The sequence below is a fragment of the Tinamus guttatus genome, unplaced genomic scaffold, assembly GCF_059628265.1.
Source record: "Tinamus guttatus ecotype Peru unplaced genomic scaffold, ASM5962826v1 Tinamus_guttatus_pri_ptg000376l, whole genome shotgun sequence".
Taxonomy (NCBI): Eukaryota; Metazoa; Chordata; class Aves; order Tinamiformes; family Tinamidae; genus Tinamus; species Tinamus guttatus.
The window spans coordinates 516798-537648 of NW_028288910.1; the positions used below are offsets into that span (position 1 = coordinate 516798).

Here is a 20851-nt window from a genome sequence, read left to right on the forward strand (position 1 = left end):
AGGAGGGAAGCTCTCCTCAAAGAGCTGAAAGTGCAGCAAGTGGCGAATTCAGTTTGGAGAAAAACAGACATGAGAAAGTTTACTTCTCACAAGATAAAAAAACTGACGTGGTTAGAAAGTCATCTTACAATTGGTGCCAATCATTTGACGTTTTCAGACCTACCCCCAACCCACACTCTCATGAGAGTCCTTCATTTGGGACAATGGGGGAGGGGGGAAATGCGAGAGAGAACTCGTTTTAAGGCAATTTCAGCCTATGTCCCGGTTAAGAAGTGTTCCACAATGGCTGTCTCGGACAATTACAGTCTCTCAAAGCACCAGATTTCTTTTTTTTTTTTTCCCCCTCCGCAAAGCTTCTCTACTCAGAGTTGTGCAATATAGACCTATTTACCTTACCAACCCCTTTCCAAAACGAACAAGCAGAGCTACTTGACCTCAGCTTTGAAAGCGGGAGAGATCAGTTGGCTACAGACTCTGCTCAACTTAACGTATTCGTGTCCAGCCCTTGCTCCGAGGCAGCTCGGAGGTGTTCGCTAAAAGCATCTCTCAATGATCTCCTGCCAAGCGCCGTTTCTGTCGAGGGCTCGGGGGAAAGCGAGCCGGGCAGAAGGGCTCCCTTATTAAAAGCTGTTCAGACGTGATAGCGACAGCCGATGTCAGTGAACTACCGTAGGGTTTTTTTTTCTTTTTTTTTTTAAAGTCAATTCTTATGAAACCGTCATTCTAAGTGACCCTACAGCAACTTTGTGGCGATCTAAAAAAGCTTTTTTCAAGACTTTCTTGGGCTTTCGCTTGCCCGCTGCCAGCATAAAGGGAGGAGGCAAAGTTAGTTAAGCAGAATCCTTGCGTCGTAAACAGATTAAAACCGGGCCCCCGTTATTTCGGGTGCATGGGAAAACATATTGGGGAAGTAAAACGCATTATTTGCCCTCCGGAGGTCGGTCCACCCGTAGGTGCTAGAAGGGACGAGGGAAGAGCCGCTCTCCGCTCCCTTCCCCGCCGCTGCTCGTACGTATCCGCCGACACCCGCGGGGCCGGGAGCTGCGCCCCGCCGGCGGGGGAAAGGAAGGGGACCGGCGGGTGCTCCTCGGTAGCCACCCGGGACAAGGGGCTGCCGCCACCGCCGCCTTTTTGCCCGCTCAGGAAGAGGGGGAAAGAATAAAACACGGGGCAAAAAGCGCGCCACCCGCCCCGCAACAGCATCCTCCGCACGGGGAAAACTCGCCGCCGGGAGACCTGCCCGACGGCGGCTCCGCTGACGGCGAAAGAAGCCTCTTCTTCCCCCTTACCGCCGCCGCCTCCTCTCTGCGAAGCCGCCGCCCCGGCTCCACCTGCCCTCCGGCAAATTGCCGGCGGCTCTGCCCCAAAAGCGGCGCCCCGCCGAGCCGCCCCCCGCGCACAGCGCAGCCGGTACCTGCGAGGGCGGCGGGCAGCGCCCGGCCGCGGTCGGGCTGCGCGGCGGCGACGGAGGCAGCGGAGATGCCGGCGCCCGCCGCGGCTTTGGCGGCTTCCACACTCGAAAATGGCGCCCAAACGGCGAACTCGAACCGAAATTCGTTAGAAAGGCGCGGGGCATGCTGGGAAGGGAGGGGGCCGGCCGCCCGCGGGTTTGAACGCGGGGAGGAGGCGAAGGAGGCGCCATCTTGTTTTCCGTTAGTGTGCCGGCGGGGCGGGGAGGGGGTTATATAAATAAAATAAAGCGAAATAACCCCCTTTGCTTGAGGGGGAGCGGAGCAGGCTCTGCGGGGGAGGTCGCTTTGGTTCTTTCCTTCTTTGCTTGTTTTTGGCTATGGAGCATGTGTCCGGGGAGAAAGATTTTTTAATTATTTTCTTTTAGTTTAATAGAAATAGGTCAGGGGGCGGCGCTCGGTTGCTGGGCGACGGGCGGAGAGGTGATGGGGGACCAGCGCCGCCGCTTTCCATTTTTTATATTAAAAAAGTGAAAAAAATAATGAAAATGCTGTTAAATAATTAATAAAAAGCAGCGCCCGCTTCCGGAGCGGCGCGAACTGGCGGGCGTTGCGGTGACGCCATGGAGTCGTGTCACCTGGCTCGGGGAGGGCGCGTGAGGTGGCGGTGGGACGAGGAGGAGGAGAAGGGGGGAGGAAGAAGAAGAAGAAGAAGTCTCGCGGGAAGTAGCTATAGAGACGGAGCCGCTTGGCCGGGCACCAGCGAGGGCTGCGGAGCAGCGGCCGTTGGGGCTCTGCGGGCAGCGGCGGTCGCTGCCTCCTTCCCGCCGCCACAGGTAAAGGGCGAGAGGGGGCGGCAGGGCTGAGTCAGCGGCGCAGCGGGTGAGGCAAAAACGGCCCCCGCGAAACCCTCCCGAAACGCCGCTCTGCTGGGGGGAGCCGCGGCATCGCCCCGGGGAGGCGGCTCGGCCGCCCGGTCGGGTCCTCCCCGGAGGAAGCGCCATGTACGTCCTCGTCCTCCTCCTCATCCTCCTCCCGCAGCCCAGTTTTCCCCTCCGCCTCGCACAGCCTTGCTCAATCTCCCGCCTCACTTGCGCTCCTCTCTCCTCTGACCCAGAACTTCTCCGCGAGGAGGGAAAATACGTGGGATTGTAGTGGAAAAAAAAGCGGGACAAAATGGAGTTTGCGGCTGACGGGAAGCCAAGCCAAAACGCCTCGTTTGAGAGGGAGCAGCGGCTTTTGGCCTCCTCCTTATCATGGCATCTTGTGTTGTTGCTTTCAGCAGGGTCCCCAGCTGATGGGACGGTGTCAGGCTCCGGGACGAGTAGCCATCCGAACGCCTGGACTGAGAACTGCTCTCCAAGCTGACCCGCTGGTGTCAACAGGTGCCCCCGTATCCCTGTGCAAATCCGCCTGTTTTAATACATAAAACAAGGGTGAGCCTTCCTTTTCCTCGTGTACATGTAAAGCCTGCTGAATACTCTGTTTTTCAAACATCTGTTACAAAATTCTGGTTTTTGGAAATAAAAGAACACAGAGTTTGTGTGGGAATGCCTGGCTGTCTACGTAGTGGGAATGGAAACTGGAAGCTGACAGTGGCAGTGTGCCTGCTCAAATGCTGAAGGAAAAGTAAGCAATAAAAATATCCCAAGTAGCCTCTGAAAAGGTGGGTTTACATATGACATGCGCAGAAAGCAGAAGTGGGTAAGTAAAGTCCGTGCAATCAGGTAAATGTGAGATATTCTGTTAAGCTGGAGCGCTACCTGTATTAAACTGAAGAAGACATATGTAATTCTGTCTCACTCTGCATTTTTTCTTTGCTATATACAACCTTAGGGTTATGTTTGTGGAGGATTTTTGTTTCTAAAATTTCTGGTGTAAAGACTAGCCTCATATCTGGTTGGTGTTTCCAATTGGTGATAGTGTGTGTGGAGCAGCAATGCAGGTGCTGAACACCACCGTTAGCACCACCTAGAAATAAAAAACATGATTCAAGGGCCGCTTTGAAAGTTCAGTGTAAACTAAATCCTTTTTAAATGCCTTAATGTTTATGTCATCACACACTTTTAAAATAAGGGTAGGAGAAAGCAGTGAGACTTGCAAATATAGAAGTTGTTCAAGTATTTAAAAATGCCTGTTGTGTGCATTTTATCAGAATGAATGGAAAGTAGGATTGCAAATAGCATATTTTATCCTTTGGGCCCTCTTAAATTCCTCATAGTAACACATAGTTGTTTTTGTGCTGAAGAAATTCCAGAAAATCAGAAGGTGACACTGTGTGTCATGATGCTCTCTTCAGAGTATGGTCCCACTCTCTCATTTTGCTTTCGGTCCTTCATACCCCGGAGGAAATAAAGGGTTTTAACCTGGATCAGTGTCTCTCCTGTCTAGGCACAGATTCACAAAAGCTTCTGCTGTTACCAAAGAGAATGAGAGGGTGGGACCCAGCTGAACATCTTATGGAATTACAATGTTACAGTAAAACATCAGGGACGCTTCCAAGTAATTGTGCGTGGAAGAGTAAGATCATCGTTTGGTCACATGGGATTATTTTGAGAGCATAGCTCTTTTCTCTAAATTTTCTTATAATTCTCTGCTCAGGCATGAAGGTTTTTGAAAAGTTTGTGTTTCCAAGTTTTTCCCAGCTACCTTCATGACAATCTGAAAGCATAAGAGTGGTTCAGTGGTTCGACCTATAATGTTTCATCAAAATGCTGCTGTGCATTATTTGCTCTTCAGCTCATCCAGTGTTTTTGTACTGTCCAAGGAGAATCCCCTTAAAATTTGGGTCAGTTTTGATGATTATTTTGCCATGGTACAAATAAAATATTATGTATTTAAACACTTAATTTTGGTATTGGTATCTTCCTTTTTAATTTTAGCTACTTATATATGTGTTTGTTTTGTTTTAATACAGTTATACCTAAACCATCTTTTTTAATGCTCCATCTGAACAACCAAAATGAGACTGAAGACTTCACTTTTAAAGGAACCAAAACATATCCTTTCTCTCAACATAATCCTTAGGACAGCATGTCACATCTCCATGGCCTTTTTATTAGAAAGGTTTTCTTTACGCCATAAATGTTACAGTAAAATATTTGCAAATTGCATGTGCTTCTTTTTTTTTAACCTTATTATTCAAGTGAATCTTTTAAAGGTAACATTTCTGGAGATGATGAACATTCCCATTGCAAGATCCAGTGTTCCCTGCTTTTATCAACCTAATTTGAAACCACTGGTGTCAGTACCTTGCAGAAGCTGTCAGCATTTTGCTGGAAAGTTTTGGGGTTTTTCCTTTACTATTTGTAGTGATAAGTTAAATGCTTTCTCACATAGTAAACAGGAGTATTGATTTATCTAATTTATGCAGTAAGACACACACAGAGGCTATAAACAGAATTGTAATTTTTCTAAGTAAATTAGATATTAATCATAACCTCACATATAAACTCTTCACATAAGCCAGCATAAGCCAATTTGAATGATGGTTGAGCAGTTTGCAGTTGCCTTGTGCACCAAAACCCCTTTACAGGTGCAACCCAATGTTTCAATAAATATGCCTTATAATAGGAATGCTATTTCTACATGGTATAGTTTCAGTCTAATTTTCTGCTTCATTCAGAATTTCTACCAGCTCTGCTCAACACAGAAGAGCGAAGAAAGTGTAAAGACTCATTTTTTTTCTATAGAAAATATTTTACATAAAATAATCTTCCTTAACCTTCTTAATAACCTTATAAAAATAGTCTTGCCATACTATTTCTTCAGTTTTGTACAGCCTAGGTATTTCATGTTTATTTTTAATAACTAAAGCTTTAAGATTTCCTTAATTTAATTATACATAAGGATTTAGTTAGCTGCGTGGGATGGACTACAGCTGATGAGTTATATTCCTGCAGTGATGATCACCAAATCATGAAGTGGAACCTGTTAACTAGTGAGACGGTTCAAGTGGTGAAACTCCCAGATGATATTTATCCCATAGATCTTCACTGGTTTCCCAGAAGTATTGGTGGAAAAAAGCAGTCCTATGCAGAGAGCTTTGTTCTTACAAGTTCTGATGGTAAGTTGATTAGAAGTGCTTATCAGTTCATACCACTTTATGATATGTCACTCAATACCTGAGAAATTATCTGCAATTAGATAATCTGCAGTAAAGCAAGTTCAGATACCTATAGACCAGTTGCACTCATGTAAAGTGAATAGCTGTTGTAAAATTCATACATAATTATTATAGTTTTCTGTAATACAACATTATCAAACATATTTCTGCCAGCAGAGAGATTTTTTGCATAGGATCAATTTTTAGCATTTGGTAGTTCTTATTTCAAATTTCTCTAGTTCATAAGCTGGTAGCTTTAAATATCTATGTAGATACCAAATCACTTTAAGTTACTGAAACTGAAGATGACCAAGCTGGTGAGATTGATATTAAACATCATGGTTAAGCAATTGATCCGATTTCCAGCTATCTGTGGCCAAAATGTGACCAGGGTATCTTATGTCTGTCTTCTGTGGAGCTCTGGAGCTCTTCGTGAAGGCTCTTGGTCTGGTCGTGAGGGATAGAAGGCTAGACTGCATGTCCAGAATATTGACTATTCATGTTCAGTATACAGCTGTTTGGTCCGTTATACTAGCTGTTAGTATACTAATGCTAGCATATTCTTATATAGTAGTTCCTGTATTCCTGTTTGTGGATTCTGGTTTGTAGGAGAATGATTTTATGGATTGCTTTTTTTTCTCCTCTAAGAGACTAGACATCAAATTTGTCCAACTTCCAGTTTTTTTCGTGTGTGAAGGCACATACACGCTTATCCTCAAATCAGTGAATAATTCTTAGCTAGCTAGTTTCACTGCAGTCAAACAATTATGTTTGTTATGAAGCCCTCCATACAATTCACATCATAGTTTGTCTCCTTTCTTTAGTACTGTAACTTAAAACAATGTTCAATGCCACCGGGAACTTCCTGTGTTGGATTTCTCCATCCTTTCCTTCCCTCATCCCTTTTCTTCTTTAATTAAGGGACTTGGATGCTTTTCTTCTTGATTGTTTGAACCAAATATGAAAAATAACTTTAAAAAAACTCTTCTCTGACCCTGTTTTTTATTTCTCTAAGCAAGAATTTACGAAGTTGCAAATCTATTTCAAATGAGTGTTTCTTCCTGCTCATATTAAGTTTGAAACCTGGAAGAGTTTGATCCACTCCAAAATCTGCTGTTTTACATAATCTCCTTTTATAAAATTGTGTTGAAATAAAAGTTCTATTAAGAAACAAGTCTTTGGTATAATTGGGGACTGCCTGCCTGGTAATTCACAGACTAAAGCCTGCTGAGGAGAATGGCATGGTAGTTCATGAGTGATTTCTGGTATTTCCAAGTGCTACATCCAGGAACTTGGCATCCAAGTGCCTTGGAAGAGATCTGTGACTTGCGTGATGAAGTTGCACAGTCTTTACACACATCCTAACTTTTTATACCTGTCTTTTTCAATTGAAAATGCTGTGTAAGGTTTCAGGGCAAGTCGATTCAGCTAGGTTGCTAAGAGGTGACAAGTATGCGCCACGAAGAAGTGAGTAACGTATAAACGCTTTAAACTTGGCTGATGGTCTTTTGTCAGAGACAAAGATATTGGTGGCAAAGCTGTATTTCCACACAGGTGGTGGTGGGACTTCCTCAGCACTGAACTGCAAGCAAGATGCTGCTGTAAATCTCTGCTGGGATATTTTTTTCAGGCAGAACAGCAAGAATCACAAGCAATTGTGGAAGAGAGTTTCCATCAGGAGAATAGTGGCCATCTGCCCATGAATTACTGATGGTCTTCATGGGGACTTACTGGTGTTTTTAATGGGACTGATGAACGTTTCCCAGCTAACTTCTGCCCATGCTTTGGCCAGAACCCTGAATTTGTAGCTCTCATATGTTTTCTTTGGTGAGGGGAACTTACTGAAGACTTTTGGCTAGCTTCACTGTGAGCTTGATTGGGAACAGAAGGTTTGTTACCTGGCGTTAGCAGACTAGAGCTGATGCATCCAGCATGGTTTTCTGTGTAAAGGGAGAGATATAATATGTATTTGAATAAGGTAGGAAAAATTCTTTCCTTGAATGAAACTTTGTCTTTTTCACTAACTACTGGCAACAGTTGCACTTAAAAATTAGAAAGGCTACAGAGGCCAAGATTTCTTCAGGGTATTCCGTACTTCCCAAGGAATAAATGCACTGAACTCATGGAACAAAAGCAGGACATCTTTTGGCCAGTGTTAGAAGACTGGCTCTCTATAACTTCCTAGATACACATGGCGAGGAAAGATGAGGAGAGAAGTTTGACCAAGTGGGATCATAACTTCTGCAATACCTCATGCTGAATTTTGCTGTGGATTTTAGGCAGCTGAGGCTAATGATACACTACCCATAGAGCTCTTACAGTGAAAACCTGAAAGGAAGATTCATTCATGTCAGTTAATAATAGTACATACATATAGTTCCATACTAATTATTTGTGTAACCTAAACAAAGTCTTTCTCCCAAAAGTCAATAAGTGATGTTAACGGGGCAGAGGTCTGTCCTTGAGCGTGGGTTTTTTCCTTTTCTTTCCAGAGTGATAGGCATGGGATGCAGGGATTTCTGTAATTGAATATGTGCTCTAAACCCTTTTTTCCACTCTTCTTTTTCTTTCTCAAAGTTTTTGTAAATATCTGAATTACATGTAGTAACATGGCATGGCAACTGTACTCAATCAGGTCTTCTATTAATTTATTCTGTCGGCTTTCCTTTTTTAATAATATTACTAATATATTCTGCTTGAATAATATTTTGACAGTTGAATTCTGACAGTTGAAGAAATGTATATGGGCTACTACTACCTTAATGAAAAAGATGACTTAAAACTGTACTGTATTTTTCTCCCTCATTATCTGTTCTTTTTATATCACTAAGATACGTAAAGAAAATGGATCATGTTCATAGATGTGTAGAGAGAGGCTGAACATCTTTTTTGGTTGGTTTTTGTTTTTTTTCTAGAGTGCTCAAATAAGAACGTTGTAGAAGCTGTGTGCTCTGAAATACTTTTATTCCATCTGCGTGTGAAACCTGGTGCAAATGTAGATTAGAATTTGATTCTGAAGTATAATGTCTAGTAGATACAAATGTTTGCTCTTCTAAAAGTGGATTAAGGGAAAACTGAAAAATAGAGCAATAACTTGGGAATAAGGGTTCCTGAACAGCACCATGTAGAAACAGATCCCAGAAGCTTGTTTGGGATTCGTTAGGACCTGTGCAAGAGTATTCATTAACTGATAAATGTTAGATTTGTCTAAGTGATCTGATTCAAGGGCAGAGGCTGAAAGGCAGGGGTTCTGGCTTTTTCACTCTGCTGCAGATTCTAGTAGTGTGCAACCAGCAGATTCTAAAATGAGGTTTAATGTCAACCTGTATTTTTCTTGGGAAGAGCTTTGTTTTCATGCGCTTCTAATTTCTCATTTGCTAGGACTTTTTTAAACAAGCCTGTGTTGTTTAATCTAAATTTGTCATCGCAGGAGTCTAGCTAATGATTTCCACTACAAGAAGTAGTATGAGCAAGGTCAGCAGAAATACTGTCTTTTCCATTTGATTTTTTAATGAATAAAAATATATTAAAAATATAAACGATCATGTAGTTATGTTCACACAGAGAAGAGTTGTTGTATTTGCCCTAAGTGGAGGAAAAGATTCAGCAGAAGTCCCTTCTTGGTTAGGTTTGCTGTAATCCATGCAATGAGTTTTTTTTCTTTTTTTGCCACAATTAATTCACAGCAATGAGATTTTCACTTTTTGTCTTGCTCCAGTTAGTACTTTATCTCCTGTCTTGTAGTGTAGTTCAGAGTAGTAACTGTCACTACTGTCAAGGGATCAGCTCATAGCATTGGTGACTTCAGTCTAAACATTTATTTTATGAAAAGCTGCTCATGAGATGTATTTACCAACAAATGATAATTGGTTGCTGTTGTTATTGTGAAATTGAAGTAAAAAGAAGTACTAATCTAATTTATGAAAGAATAAATTAAGATAAAATTTAATAGCGAAATTTCAGAGATTTTTGTCTCCTAGTGTCCTAGTGCAAGATAGTGTTATTGATAGAGGGGTCTTATATTGCAGAGATTTTTTTTTTTTTGATGCACGTGTAAGTGACTTACTGCATTGTGAGTATACACTCACAAACAAATTTTCTTTCTTTATTACTGTTTTTAAAACACTTTCAAGTTAAAATTTTGCTTAATTGTTGCTTATATAATAGGCCAAGCCTGCAATTTTCCTGCAACAGCCAATTCATCTCTGTGATAAGGATTCCTGGAAATTTGCTGAATCCAATGGAAATTGAGTATAATGTCTTTCCAGGGTTGCATTAATTCCTGGTTGAACTCCAGATGTTTGTGAAATTAGAGCAAATGTAAATTTAATCCTCTTGGGTTTTCTTCTGAGTTGCATCTCTCTTGTGGGATATGTTCTTTTACTTCATCCTGATGTTGCTGCTGCCTTTTTTTACAAAAGTAAATAAAATGTTCAGTTTTGAAGTGCTTAATAAGCACAAACTTATAAGTGAATAAACCTCTTTTTTTTCAACTTTCTATGTTATTGCTAGTTTTACATTAGGTCAGCATTTAAGAGTCTATGAAAGCTAATGAGCAAAACATACATGTTTTATGTTCTGTATTTGAATAGGCTGCTAATCTCCCACTTGAAATTCTTCCAGGACTGGAGAGTCACTTTAAGCTTGAGAACAGCTTCTGGTTTCAGGACTTAATAAAAAGAAAGGACCAGTATTTTGCAGGTCTGAGGTTTAAAGTAAGGTTACAGTTGCTTTACTTCTGGCTTTTCCAAATGTATAGGTAACATTTTCCCTTAAGTATATATGAGAATGCAATAAGTTATAATTTTAGAGGCTCTGCAAGCCGAGGTTTAAGTTGAAGAACAGAAGAAGACAGAGTGATTCACTGAAACTTTGGTTTTGGAGCAAGTTGTCTGTGTGTGTGTGTCCTGTGAAAACACACAATCTAACGAGTCGTGTCATTTGACTGTTATTGCTGTGTTGGAAATGTAAAGGAATTACAGAAATAAAGATGGTATCCATGAAAGCTTGATTTGGCCCTATTAGGCATTAAGTATAACGAGAAAGTATTTAAATGCATGAACCCGTTTTTCTGGATGTCTTATGTCTTAGTGCCTGAGAGGAACTTGCTCTTATATGAAAAAATATTCTTCCTGGCTAGGCTGGAGTTTACTGTGCTTCAGTATTTGGAAGCTGCCTCGTGAATAAAGTAGAAGTTTGTAGAATGGGAAAGGATGCAGACTGGAGCTTCTAGAATGGGAAAGGATGCAAAACATTGTTAAATGTGTTGAATGTTTCCTAGTATAGCAAGATTTTATCCTGTACTCCCGCTGTGATCCTGGTAATGTGACTTAAACTTTCATTTTAACTTATTTTTCCTTTTGTGTGTCAGATTGAGAGGTTTGCTTACAATAAGGTTGAGGTCTCCTGATTCCACCTGGGGCAGTGAAAACAAGGGTTTAAATATATTTAAAATGCCATGGAATATTATGTATTCTTAGAAAATAGTTCTGTGATTAAAAAGACTTTGAGAAGTCTGCAGTGGGAAAAGGTCTTGGCTAAAGAATGAACAAGCTTCTTTTAAACCAAGCATTGAATAAGACAGATCATCAGATAAAATAAAAATATATGTTTTTAAAATATTAATTTAAAGCCATAGCAGGCCATTTTGACATTCTTGTCCAGGAAGATAGCATCAGCTGAAGAATTCCTATGAATTCAGTTGTTGGTTTTACCTTGAGAATAATGTTAGAAAAAAAAATCTTGTTTTGATTTTTGAACATCCAACAAAACTAATTTTTAATGGGCAATTGTTGATTTCTTGTACTATGAAAAAATCTATTGCTTATTCAAAGAATATTTCAAATTTCTGTGACTACAAAAGAACAAAACAAAACCCTGAGATGGCAATAGGCATGCATCAACTACCCTGTACATTGTATATTATATAACAGATATGTAACTTAGTTTGTGGTCTGGTTAGATTTTTATCTCTGGATTTTTCTCCTTACCTGTTTAGACTCTGCATCTGTAGTATTTAATGTGAATGACATACAGTTATTCTAAAACTTGTTTACTGTTATTATTAGGGTCATTATGAATGAGTGTGGGATTGAAACGAAGTAATGACTTTTATGAAGATCTCACAGTGTGTGTCTGATGTGTCTTTGACAATTTTGTTGTGTGCAAACAATTTGGTTTTATCCAGTAACGTGAGAATACTCCACACATCATCTTAATGATAAATGTTTCTGTAAAACTTAATTCCACGACTCTCTAATTAAGGGTGACATTTGGAATAAGGCCATATTGTATCATCTAACAACATGACCCTTAGTTAAAAACAATTATACAGAAATCAGTTACAGCTGTGTAAGCTGCCTATCAAAAATGCAAACAGTTTTCCAGTTAAGAAATCAGACTAGGCCCCCATCTACTATGGACAGAGTTGCAAACCATTAAGTTCTTACACTTTCTTAGTTCTTACACATGGCAAAAATATCTTTTAGTTCTTCAGAAGACAGAAAATAAAGGCCACTTTCAAAATCAGACTATAGTAACAGTGATATTCCTCTCTTATTCAGCAAAGCGGGGCCCTGCTATATCCAAAACAGAAGCTAATAGGAGGGAAGTACTTGAGGATTCAATAAGGCTAGGTCAGACAATGTATGTGCAAGATACGTTGAGATCAAAATAACAAAGACAAGTGTCTTAGAGCTGAGAGAGAATCTATAGAAGACTGGAAAGTAGAATAATGTATGAAAATTTTAAAATTCAGAAGACCCAATACTGAAAACTTCAAAAATCTTAAGAATTGACTAAATAACCAGTCTACCAGATTTTGTTGTTGTTGTTGTGTTTTATTTTTATTTTCTTTGAAATATGCCAAATTTAACCTGGGAAGAAGACAAAACATAATAGAAGTTGTTTCATGCTTCTTAACCCTTAACCGTTACCATCTTGGCTACTGTGATGTTGATGTGCATGTAGTTTGAAGGTGTACTGCATTTTACCTTCTGTGTAGCTCATAATTAACTCCTTTGTCACCTGCACATGCATCCTTGTTTAGGTAATATGTTTCTTTACTTAAATAAAAGTATTTTTAGTTTCTGCTTCTCTCTCAAGCTTCCTGGATACAGTATTTTTATGTAGTTCACGTGCCACTAGGTCCATCTGAGGTATCTCAGTGTCTCTCTATGCTGCCTAATTCCTCCTGATAGGAGGTAAAGAGAAGGTGGCTTAGCCTGTGAAAATCAGTCTCCTTCATGCTTGTTTGCAAGGCCTATGATTAAAAAAAATAATCCTCTCATAAGGACTGCAAACACTTATGAGTTCCTTTGGTAAGTGAAAATATGCTTTTCCTTCGCTCCAGTATGCTGCTGCTTGGGATACTGCTATTTAAACCAGTATGCCCAGTCTCAGTCATATCCTCAAGCAAGAGAGTCGTATGCAGTGTGTTCTCAATAAAAAAAAAAAATGTCCCATCCGAAGTGATGGGAGCATTTGCACACACACAGTGTGAGGTACTGCTTATTTCCAAGGATTCTGGTCGCTCTGAAAATTACTTACATTAGCTCACTGCCTTGCAGATTAGATCACATATATATTTTTAAGAGTTTTAAATTTAAAAGTAGTTAATTTGAATCACCAAGCTATTCCAAGCCATGCAGTTGTTCTGCATGTTTCCTTTGTCTGCTTTTTGGTCTGGTTAAAATTTGATCTTCCTGAGTTTAAGCAACATCCCTCATTTGGAAAGAAAGACTTCCTCCTGCTTCTGTTGAACTCATTAATAGCTTTGTTTTTGGCCTCTATGAATTTCCACAACAGCCCCATCATGCAAACTGTAACACTTCCTCGGAGCAAGGCGCTCGGTGGTGCTCAGATTGTGCTAGCTTTTGTGTTACCCTTTTGGTGGGGAGTGATTTTTTAGAACTTAAGAAAGAAAACATGGGGACTCTTCTGAAGTGAGGTACAGTGCATAAAACCTCGTGTGTGTTACCTTCCAGACAGTGGAGTAACGCTGAGGAGTTGTGTCCCCAGGAAAAGGTGTGAACACTTAGAGGAATAGAAGTAAAATGTATGGGCAAAATAAAGATTATATGTGCCAAAAGGAAAAATAAATCCAGCATGGCAGTTGAATTACAAGTATTGTCCTTCTGCAAGAGATGGATTGTTTGGGCTTGCCATAGTTGTGAATAATATAATACTCTCTTTCTCACCTGAACTTTTGTTTAGGGAAGTTCCACCTGATTTCAAGATCAGGAAGACTAGAGAAGAGCGTAGAGGCGCACTGCGGGGCCGTGCTAGCAGGACGATGGAATTACGAAGGAACAGCACTGGTTACAGGTAAGCATACTCCAACCTAGTGCTTTGAAAATGAAAATAGCAGAACAGCTCTTTCAAAATACAACCTTTTGGCTTTTTAAACATTTTTTTTTAATACAGAAAGTTGACTTGACGTACACTATGCACTGAAAGAATGGAAGGGTACACAAGCGGAGTATTAAGCACAATTTATGAAACATAACTAACTTCAGTAATATTTATGAAGTACTTTGGGGGATAAATGCCATAGAATGTTTTGGAGAAAATCATCTTAAAAGTAAATCCTTGACATATATTTAAAAGGTGTAGACCCAGACTTCATATCTTGTAACTATATTGATTTTGAAGGGGTAAAACAGTGTGTTAAGTGTTCTTGCACTGCCCGAGCTTTAAATTTTCATGCAAGAAAGGAGGAATGAAAACACAAAATCCCCAATATAAATAGTTGATTATAATTTATAACTCCATTTTTTAATATTCCTGTTAGAAATGCATGTATAATCATCTTATCTAAAAGAGGTTAATTTTATGATATTTGATCAAAGCTGTTTAAGAAGAATATTCTCTGATTTTTAATTATTATTTTAATCTGTATTAAAGCTAGTAAAAATATTTATCTTTTTTTTAGTAATCCTATTTCTTAAAAGTTACCCTATTTACTGAAAAATAAATATTTTTAATATCAAAATGTTTCTGTAGGTACTTGTATTCCTTAAAGGACAATATTTAAGGGAATTCTTTTTTCACCCCTCATCTGTTACAAAAATGATTGCTAGGTCTGTACTTCAATATCCTCACACATGACACTGGATTTTTTTGGCCACCAGAGTTTGCTGAGGCCTCAGGAGCACGTTGGATGTGCCAGTGCTTCTTGATTATTTGGCTGGTGCAAATCCAGCTGCTAACTAATCCTGTTCTCCGACAGGGCTGGGAAGGGGATCTTCCCGCGTCTGTATCACTACGTGTCTTTTTGTCCTAAATCTTCTGGTAATTAGTTGCTTTTGGCATTTCTGTCAGAAACGTCTATCTCGATGTTAAAGAGAAGCTAATTGCATTTCCTGCGATAGACTTCTCCTGAGTGGAATTTCTGGTGGTGTCAGGATTTTATGCAGCCTCCTGTTGATCTAGCACAGCTGATTTCTTTGGACAAATTCCAACTTAGTCCAGAAGTACTGAAGATAATTTTGGATCTGCTTGTCTCCAGACTCGGTCTGACTCTAAAATGCTGCTTGAAGGAACTGGCATGTTCCTCTTAAATCCCAGAGGGTTCTTTTTAAAGAGAGATTTGCTTCAGGAACTTCTCCAAAGAAGAAAATCAAAATTGCTTTTTCAATCTTCTTTTGGAAAGACTCCATGATCCTTATGGGGAAATATGTGAATTCATCACCATATCCAAACCGTGTGCTCTGAGAAGATCTACTACTCTTACACTGCAACTGTGCTTGGAGGAATAAGGAATCATTGAGGGTATCAGTTAAAATACTCTTTGAAGTTCTATCTTAGCAGTATGAAGATGTGTGTGCTCAAATAGGATCTTTTAAATTGTTTTGGTTATGCTTTTTCAATTTTTAAAGCTTAATTTGCAATACATAAAAATTGAAATCTGGTAAGTAAATTACCTCCAGAAAGGTAAATGATATTAAGAGTACTGGTGAACCTTTTTACCAATTAGCTGAATTTAGGAGCTTTAAATACTCTTTATATACGATGGCATATTAAGAGATCCGTATTACTTATGTACATGTAGCTAACTTTTCTGTATAGTGTATAACAACTTAATCTTTAATAAATTAACCAAGTTTCTTGGTAACATGAAATTACATTATAAAATATTAGCTTTCTGAATGGAGCCTTCAGTTCACTTCATTTTCACAATTTAGCAACTGTGAAATGTCCAGTTTAATACATGTTCTCTTTGGACACCCAAGAGACTCATTTCATCAGTTTCTGGGCCATTGAATTGTAAGTAGATGAAGTGAACTAGTAATGCTGGGTAGAAAATAGAAAGCTTGGGGTGCCTAAATAGTGTTGGATCTCTCTTCAGGAGCAGCTTCAGACAAGAAGACTATTGGGAGTTTCAGGAGAGGTAAAGGCTTGTTGATAACAGTCTTAAATATTTTTTCCTTAAAATATTATCTTTTTCCTTGTTAGGAAGCATACCTAAACAGTGTTTAGCAGTAGAATGACCTGGTGTTTTAAATAAAAATATTTTAACTTTAAATATTTCCTAAAAAAATACCCTTCATTTACAGTTGCTATAATTAGTAGATCTTTTATGGCTTATAAATTGATGATTTCTATAACTTTCTATTTACAGTTGGTGAAGATGGTCAAGTGAAAATTTGGTCTAAAAGTGGAATGCTGAGATCCACTTTAGCTCAGCAAGGTAAGCTAATTTTTTTAAATTTCAGTTAGAACAATTTTTATTTTTGGTATATAAAAATATATTGAAATAATAGACCCTAAATGTAGCAGTAATGGTTTACTTAAGGATTTAAGCGAGCCTAGATCAGCTCGCTCAAATTAAAGATAAAACCATAGTGGAATTCAGTAGAAACCCGAGCTTTGTCTTTATGTTGGCAGGTAGAAGTTTGTCGGCTTTGTTACCTGAACTGCTGGGTTCTCATTAAATTGTCAAAACCACACTGAAAATGCCTCTTTTTAAATAAGAGTGCTTGGCCAGGAAAAAAAAAAAAAGTATTATTAGATTGTAAAATCAGTAGAAGAAAAAAACAAAATGCCTTCTAGTACATTTATTGCTTCCACTGTGTTTCTGTGGGCCTACGGAAGGTCATTATACACTCCCAGAAGTTATATTCCATTCTTATCTAATATTGGCTATTATTATTGCTGATTTAATCACTCTTACCATTAGAGAAAAATTATAGTTGTTATATTTAAAATATAATATTTATCATGTAACTCTATGTCTTACTACAATAACACTTATTTCCTCTACCCACCTTTAAAGGAGATAGTCAGTGTTTTCAAAGGAGGAGCTTCTCAGCTAAAAAACAGCTGATAGTATCTGTTTAGCCTGCTTCTAAATTACCACATCTATTAAGAATTTTTCATCAGATGATTTTTTTTTTTCAGGATAAAGCACAATTATCTCCTCCTCATGCTGATGTGTTAACTACAACTCATACACGTTTTTCCGGGGCTATTTGCATTTTGTTCTGGCTTGGGCTAGATCAATTGGCAACGTATAAGGAAACTGATAAAATATTTATCTTATTTTTATTACTGTAATAAGTAACAATTGTAAGCACCAATTGAAGTAACAGTTGAAGTAGCAGTTGTTAAGAACACAAAATAAATTTTGCTACAGCTTCCAGTTTTCCTATTAGAGGTTTTGAAACATTTACTTTTTGGCTGAAGTGGTTATAATTGATCCCTCCTCTAAGAGAGTTTTTGGTGTTGTAAGTATATTGGAAAACTGTTTAGTTTAATTTTTTAACAAGATAAATATTATCAAGAAAAGCACATTTTCTAACATAAAAGGTATTCTTGCAATATTTTTAGGCAGTTCAACCATAAAGCTTCTGGAGACAGTAAAGAATCAGAGAATTGAAAATAAATTGTTTTTTTAATACCATGCCACTGATTCTTATGGTGAAACTGGAAAAAAAAATAGAAGTGTTGCCTGAATGCGTGGAAGATGAGAAAAAGTGTTTATAGGTTAGCTTCTCTGTACCTTAAAGTTCTTAACAACCCAGGTTCAAAAATCTACTTAACCCAGTTTAATTTAATATATGCAGAGAGTCCTATTGAAGTGAGACCTAACCTCACTCTTAGCTTTATAACTACGGTTTTATGCATACCAGAACATTCCAGTTATTGTTATTAAGTCAATTTAAAATCACATTGTTTTAAAGAGTAGCGCTGCAGGCTACAAATACATTTTATACACATTTAATTTTTAAAATGTCCAATTTTTTATAATCATGATTTCTAAAATTTATATACGATTTCAGTGAAAATATCAAGCTAGATTTGTTTTTCAGGCTTGATACATTAAAATCATGTGACCTTTTGACGTTTTTTAGAAACCACATGCACCTGGGGTTGGGTTAAATGTCAGACCCTTATCTCTTTCTAAAACAAATTATCTAAATTCTTTCAGCCTGTTGAAGGCATTTTAACCACAGGAGTAAAGGTAAAATGTATTTCAGTTCTGTTAAGGAAGTTCATATTCAGATGCAATGTGTTTTTCAAGCTTACAACGTAAAAACAATAAGCCAACCAAGCTATATATATATTTTTTTTTTACAAAAGAATTGAACAACACAACACACTCTACAGTGTTTCTGAATTCATGTGTTTTAAGTTTCTTATGTTTAACTGTGCTTATTGTGAGGCCTCCTACCTAGTCTGATGAAGCTTATAAGGCAAGAGCCTCTTTGCAGTGTGCTGGAATTGTGCTCTTTCCAGTGTCTACAATCTGAATCTCCATTGATTTTTCAGAACTTCTTGTATAGTGTGAGGGAAGAATTGTGTCCCCATGGAATAACTGCATTTGTGCATTAAGATAAGATCCTATGAGACTTAAAAGCCCTTAAACTTTTAATTTGTAGGATCAGATTCCTACAGAATATTCTGTAAGTTGCTGACATACCTGGCATCAGGATAGGATTCTGCAGATTTTTTTGTTGTTGTTTAAAAGCAGCATGTTATGTTAGAGCTAATTTTGCACTTTCATTATCATCTCCTTAGGAAATTAAAGGATTACCATTGCTAACATTCTTTTTACTCATTCCTCTTTTTGTATTAGAAACAAATTTTCAGACCCTTATCTTTGAATAACGGTCCACATGCCTATTCTATCTTTGGATTTTTCTTCACTACGAAAACATGGATATAGATTTCTTTCCTTTTTTAGCCTTTTCAGTACTTCTATAGAGTGTTCTGGCCCCATGTCCTTCCAGCATGCTGATGCATGGAATAAAGTTAGTTAGCCCCAGTAGCCTCCATTTCATTCAGCCCCTAGCAGTACCGTATTGCTGGTAAGGTTGCTTTCTTCTTTGAGCCTGATCTTGCTTTTTCATCCTTAAATTTTATTCTTGCCTTTGTTTCTCCTTAACAGAAAGCTTTTTAAAAATTGCTATATTTGCAATCCTTTGGGCTTCCAGGTGATGCTGTGCACTGATATATGTGAATGAGTGAATGAGGTAATATTTTATCACAGCTTCCTTTGTTCTATCTTGGTGTAACCCACGTGACTGTGCCTAAAACAGGAGTGTATCAGGGTATTCTGTGGTACATACATTGCAGCATGACTGTGCTCAAGGTGTCCCTCCTCCTCTGCACCAAGCCACCAAGCTATGAAGGGTAGGATGTGCAAAGGGTCAAAGAAAGAACAGCTTTAACAGCACAAATTCTTAGGCTATCATGTAGAACTTGATTATTTGGAGTGAAGCCCTCTAACCCTCCCCATCCCCTGCTCGATCAAAGGTATTAGTCATGGCAACACAAAGAAGAAAATTGAGAAAGACACACTTGCATTCTACTTCTTATTACTATCAAGATTATTCCTGCAGCACCATTTCTTTAGCTCATCCATCAATGGATGTGATACCTTTGTTGATAACTTTACCCTCTCTCCAAGATCTGAGAACCTTAGTGGACATAAAAGTCTCCTGGATCCACCCGAAGCATTTAATTGCAGCCAGGCTTCTGCTGGAGCCGCTGCCTCCTTAACGTGAGTCACAGCACACACTGCTCCTCTAACGGGATAACGTGAAGGCTGCAGTCAGGTGGTGCTTCAGTTCCCCATCTTCAAGCTGCAAGTTTGACTGCTCCCTCAGGATATGTAGTTTCTATTGTAGGTTAGAGCATTCCTAATTTTTCTTCACCCTGTTACCTATTTTAATGTTCCTAATTCCATGAAATATCCAGAAAGTCCTGTCTTAAATTCAGAGGTTAACCTTCACTTTTTGTACTATGAGAAGTTAGTTTCTTCAGGAGCATTGGTGAAGGACTGGACCACAACCTTTATGAAAATGCACATGCAGTGTACAGGCTGGTTCAGTCCTGCTTTCTGATTCTTGGTGTAGCCTCGACTTTCCGCTAGAAAAGTGAGTGATCCAAATTATCGTTTAAATATCATTATCCACAGACTTACTGTTTCTATCTTACATATTTTACCAATTTACCTTGAGTGGATTCTTGGTTCTTCAGATGACCTCTGTCACTTTTCTTTCAGGCCGACATTGTAATTGTAAACTTGTACTCTTTAATTTGTGCTTTGAGTGTTATCTTTTGATCGTGATGACATTTTTTGAGGGGCTTCCAGTGACCAGTAATCCACTTGTCACACCTTTGAATTCCAATGGAGCCCCAAAGCAGCCCACCTGTGATGCCAGGCAGTATGAAATGAATTGAAATGTGTTTTATCTAATGCATCTTCGCAAGGCGTAATAAAGACTTTATTTTTATATCATTGTGCTCTCTGTATTCTTTCAGCACTAAAAACTACTGCTTACTACTTTTAGACATGTTAGGGCAGAGCTAGCACAGGTAGAATACTTTGATTGATTCTGTTCGTCCTTGTATGTCAGGAGAAGAGCTGCCTTCTGCTCTTGTCTGTGTGTAAGTGTGTCAAAGCAGTACTGCTGTGTAAAGCTTGATAATGTAAGACTTTTAGCTTGTAGTGTTTTATTATTGGTATTAAGAAAGCGGAGGAGAAAACCCTTCAACTTTGGTAAGAGATTCCAGGTTAATTTTACAGTGTGAGAGGGTAAAACACTTTTTCCCCTCATAATTTTGCGCGTTTGAGATGAGAATAGCTTCAACAATATTGCACATGAAAGCCCATTTCATTTATAGTCATTATTTTATTAAGTTATCAGATTTATAAATTGTAGGTAGCAGAGTACTTATATCCTGACTGTATTTTGCTTAACAATAAATACATATAAATGTGTAAATACATCTGGTTTATATGATAAAAAATGCATGAATGAATAATGTGAATAATTGCAATGTGTGTTGCCTTTTTTGTTACTGAAAGCAAAATCACAACAGTTGCAAT

General features: G+C 38.7%; 2 protein-coding genes across 2 annotated transcripts in view; one reads left to right on the top strand and one right to left on the bottom strand.

Annotated features, from left to right (window-relative positions):
• The window catches only part of SMC4 (structural maintenance of chromosomes 4), a 37378-nt gene extending 37206 nt beyond the window's left edge, over positions 1-172 (bottom strand). The window contains exon 1 of the mRNA XM_088530452.1: positions 129-172. The gene's annotated coding sequence lies outside the window, so the exon portion shown is untranslated. The remainder of the gene's footprint in view (positions 1-128) is intronic.
• A 5075-nt stretch (positions 173-5247) lies between these two features.
• IFT80 (intraflagellar transport 80) overlaps positions 5248-20851 on the top strand; it is a 48130-nt gene continuing 32526 nt past the window's right edge. The window contains exons 1-3 of the mRNA XM_088530465.1: positions 5248-5475; positions 13729-13839; positions 16136-16204. Of these exons, the coding sequence (XP_088386591.1) occupies positions 5328-5475; positions 13729-13839; positions 16136-16204 (328 nt within the window). The 5' untranslated portion in view covers positions 5248-5327. The remainder of the gene's footprint in view (positions 5476-13728; positions 13840-16135; positions 16205-20851) is intronic.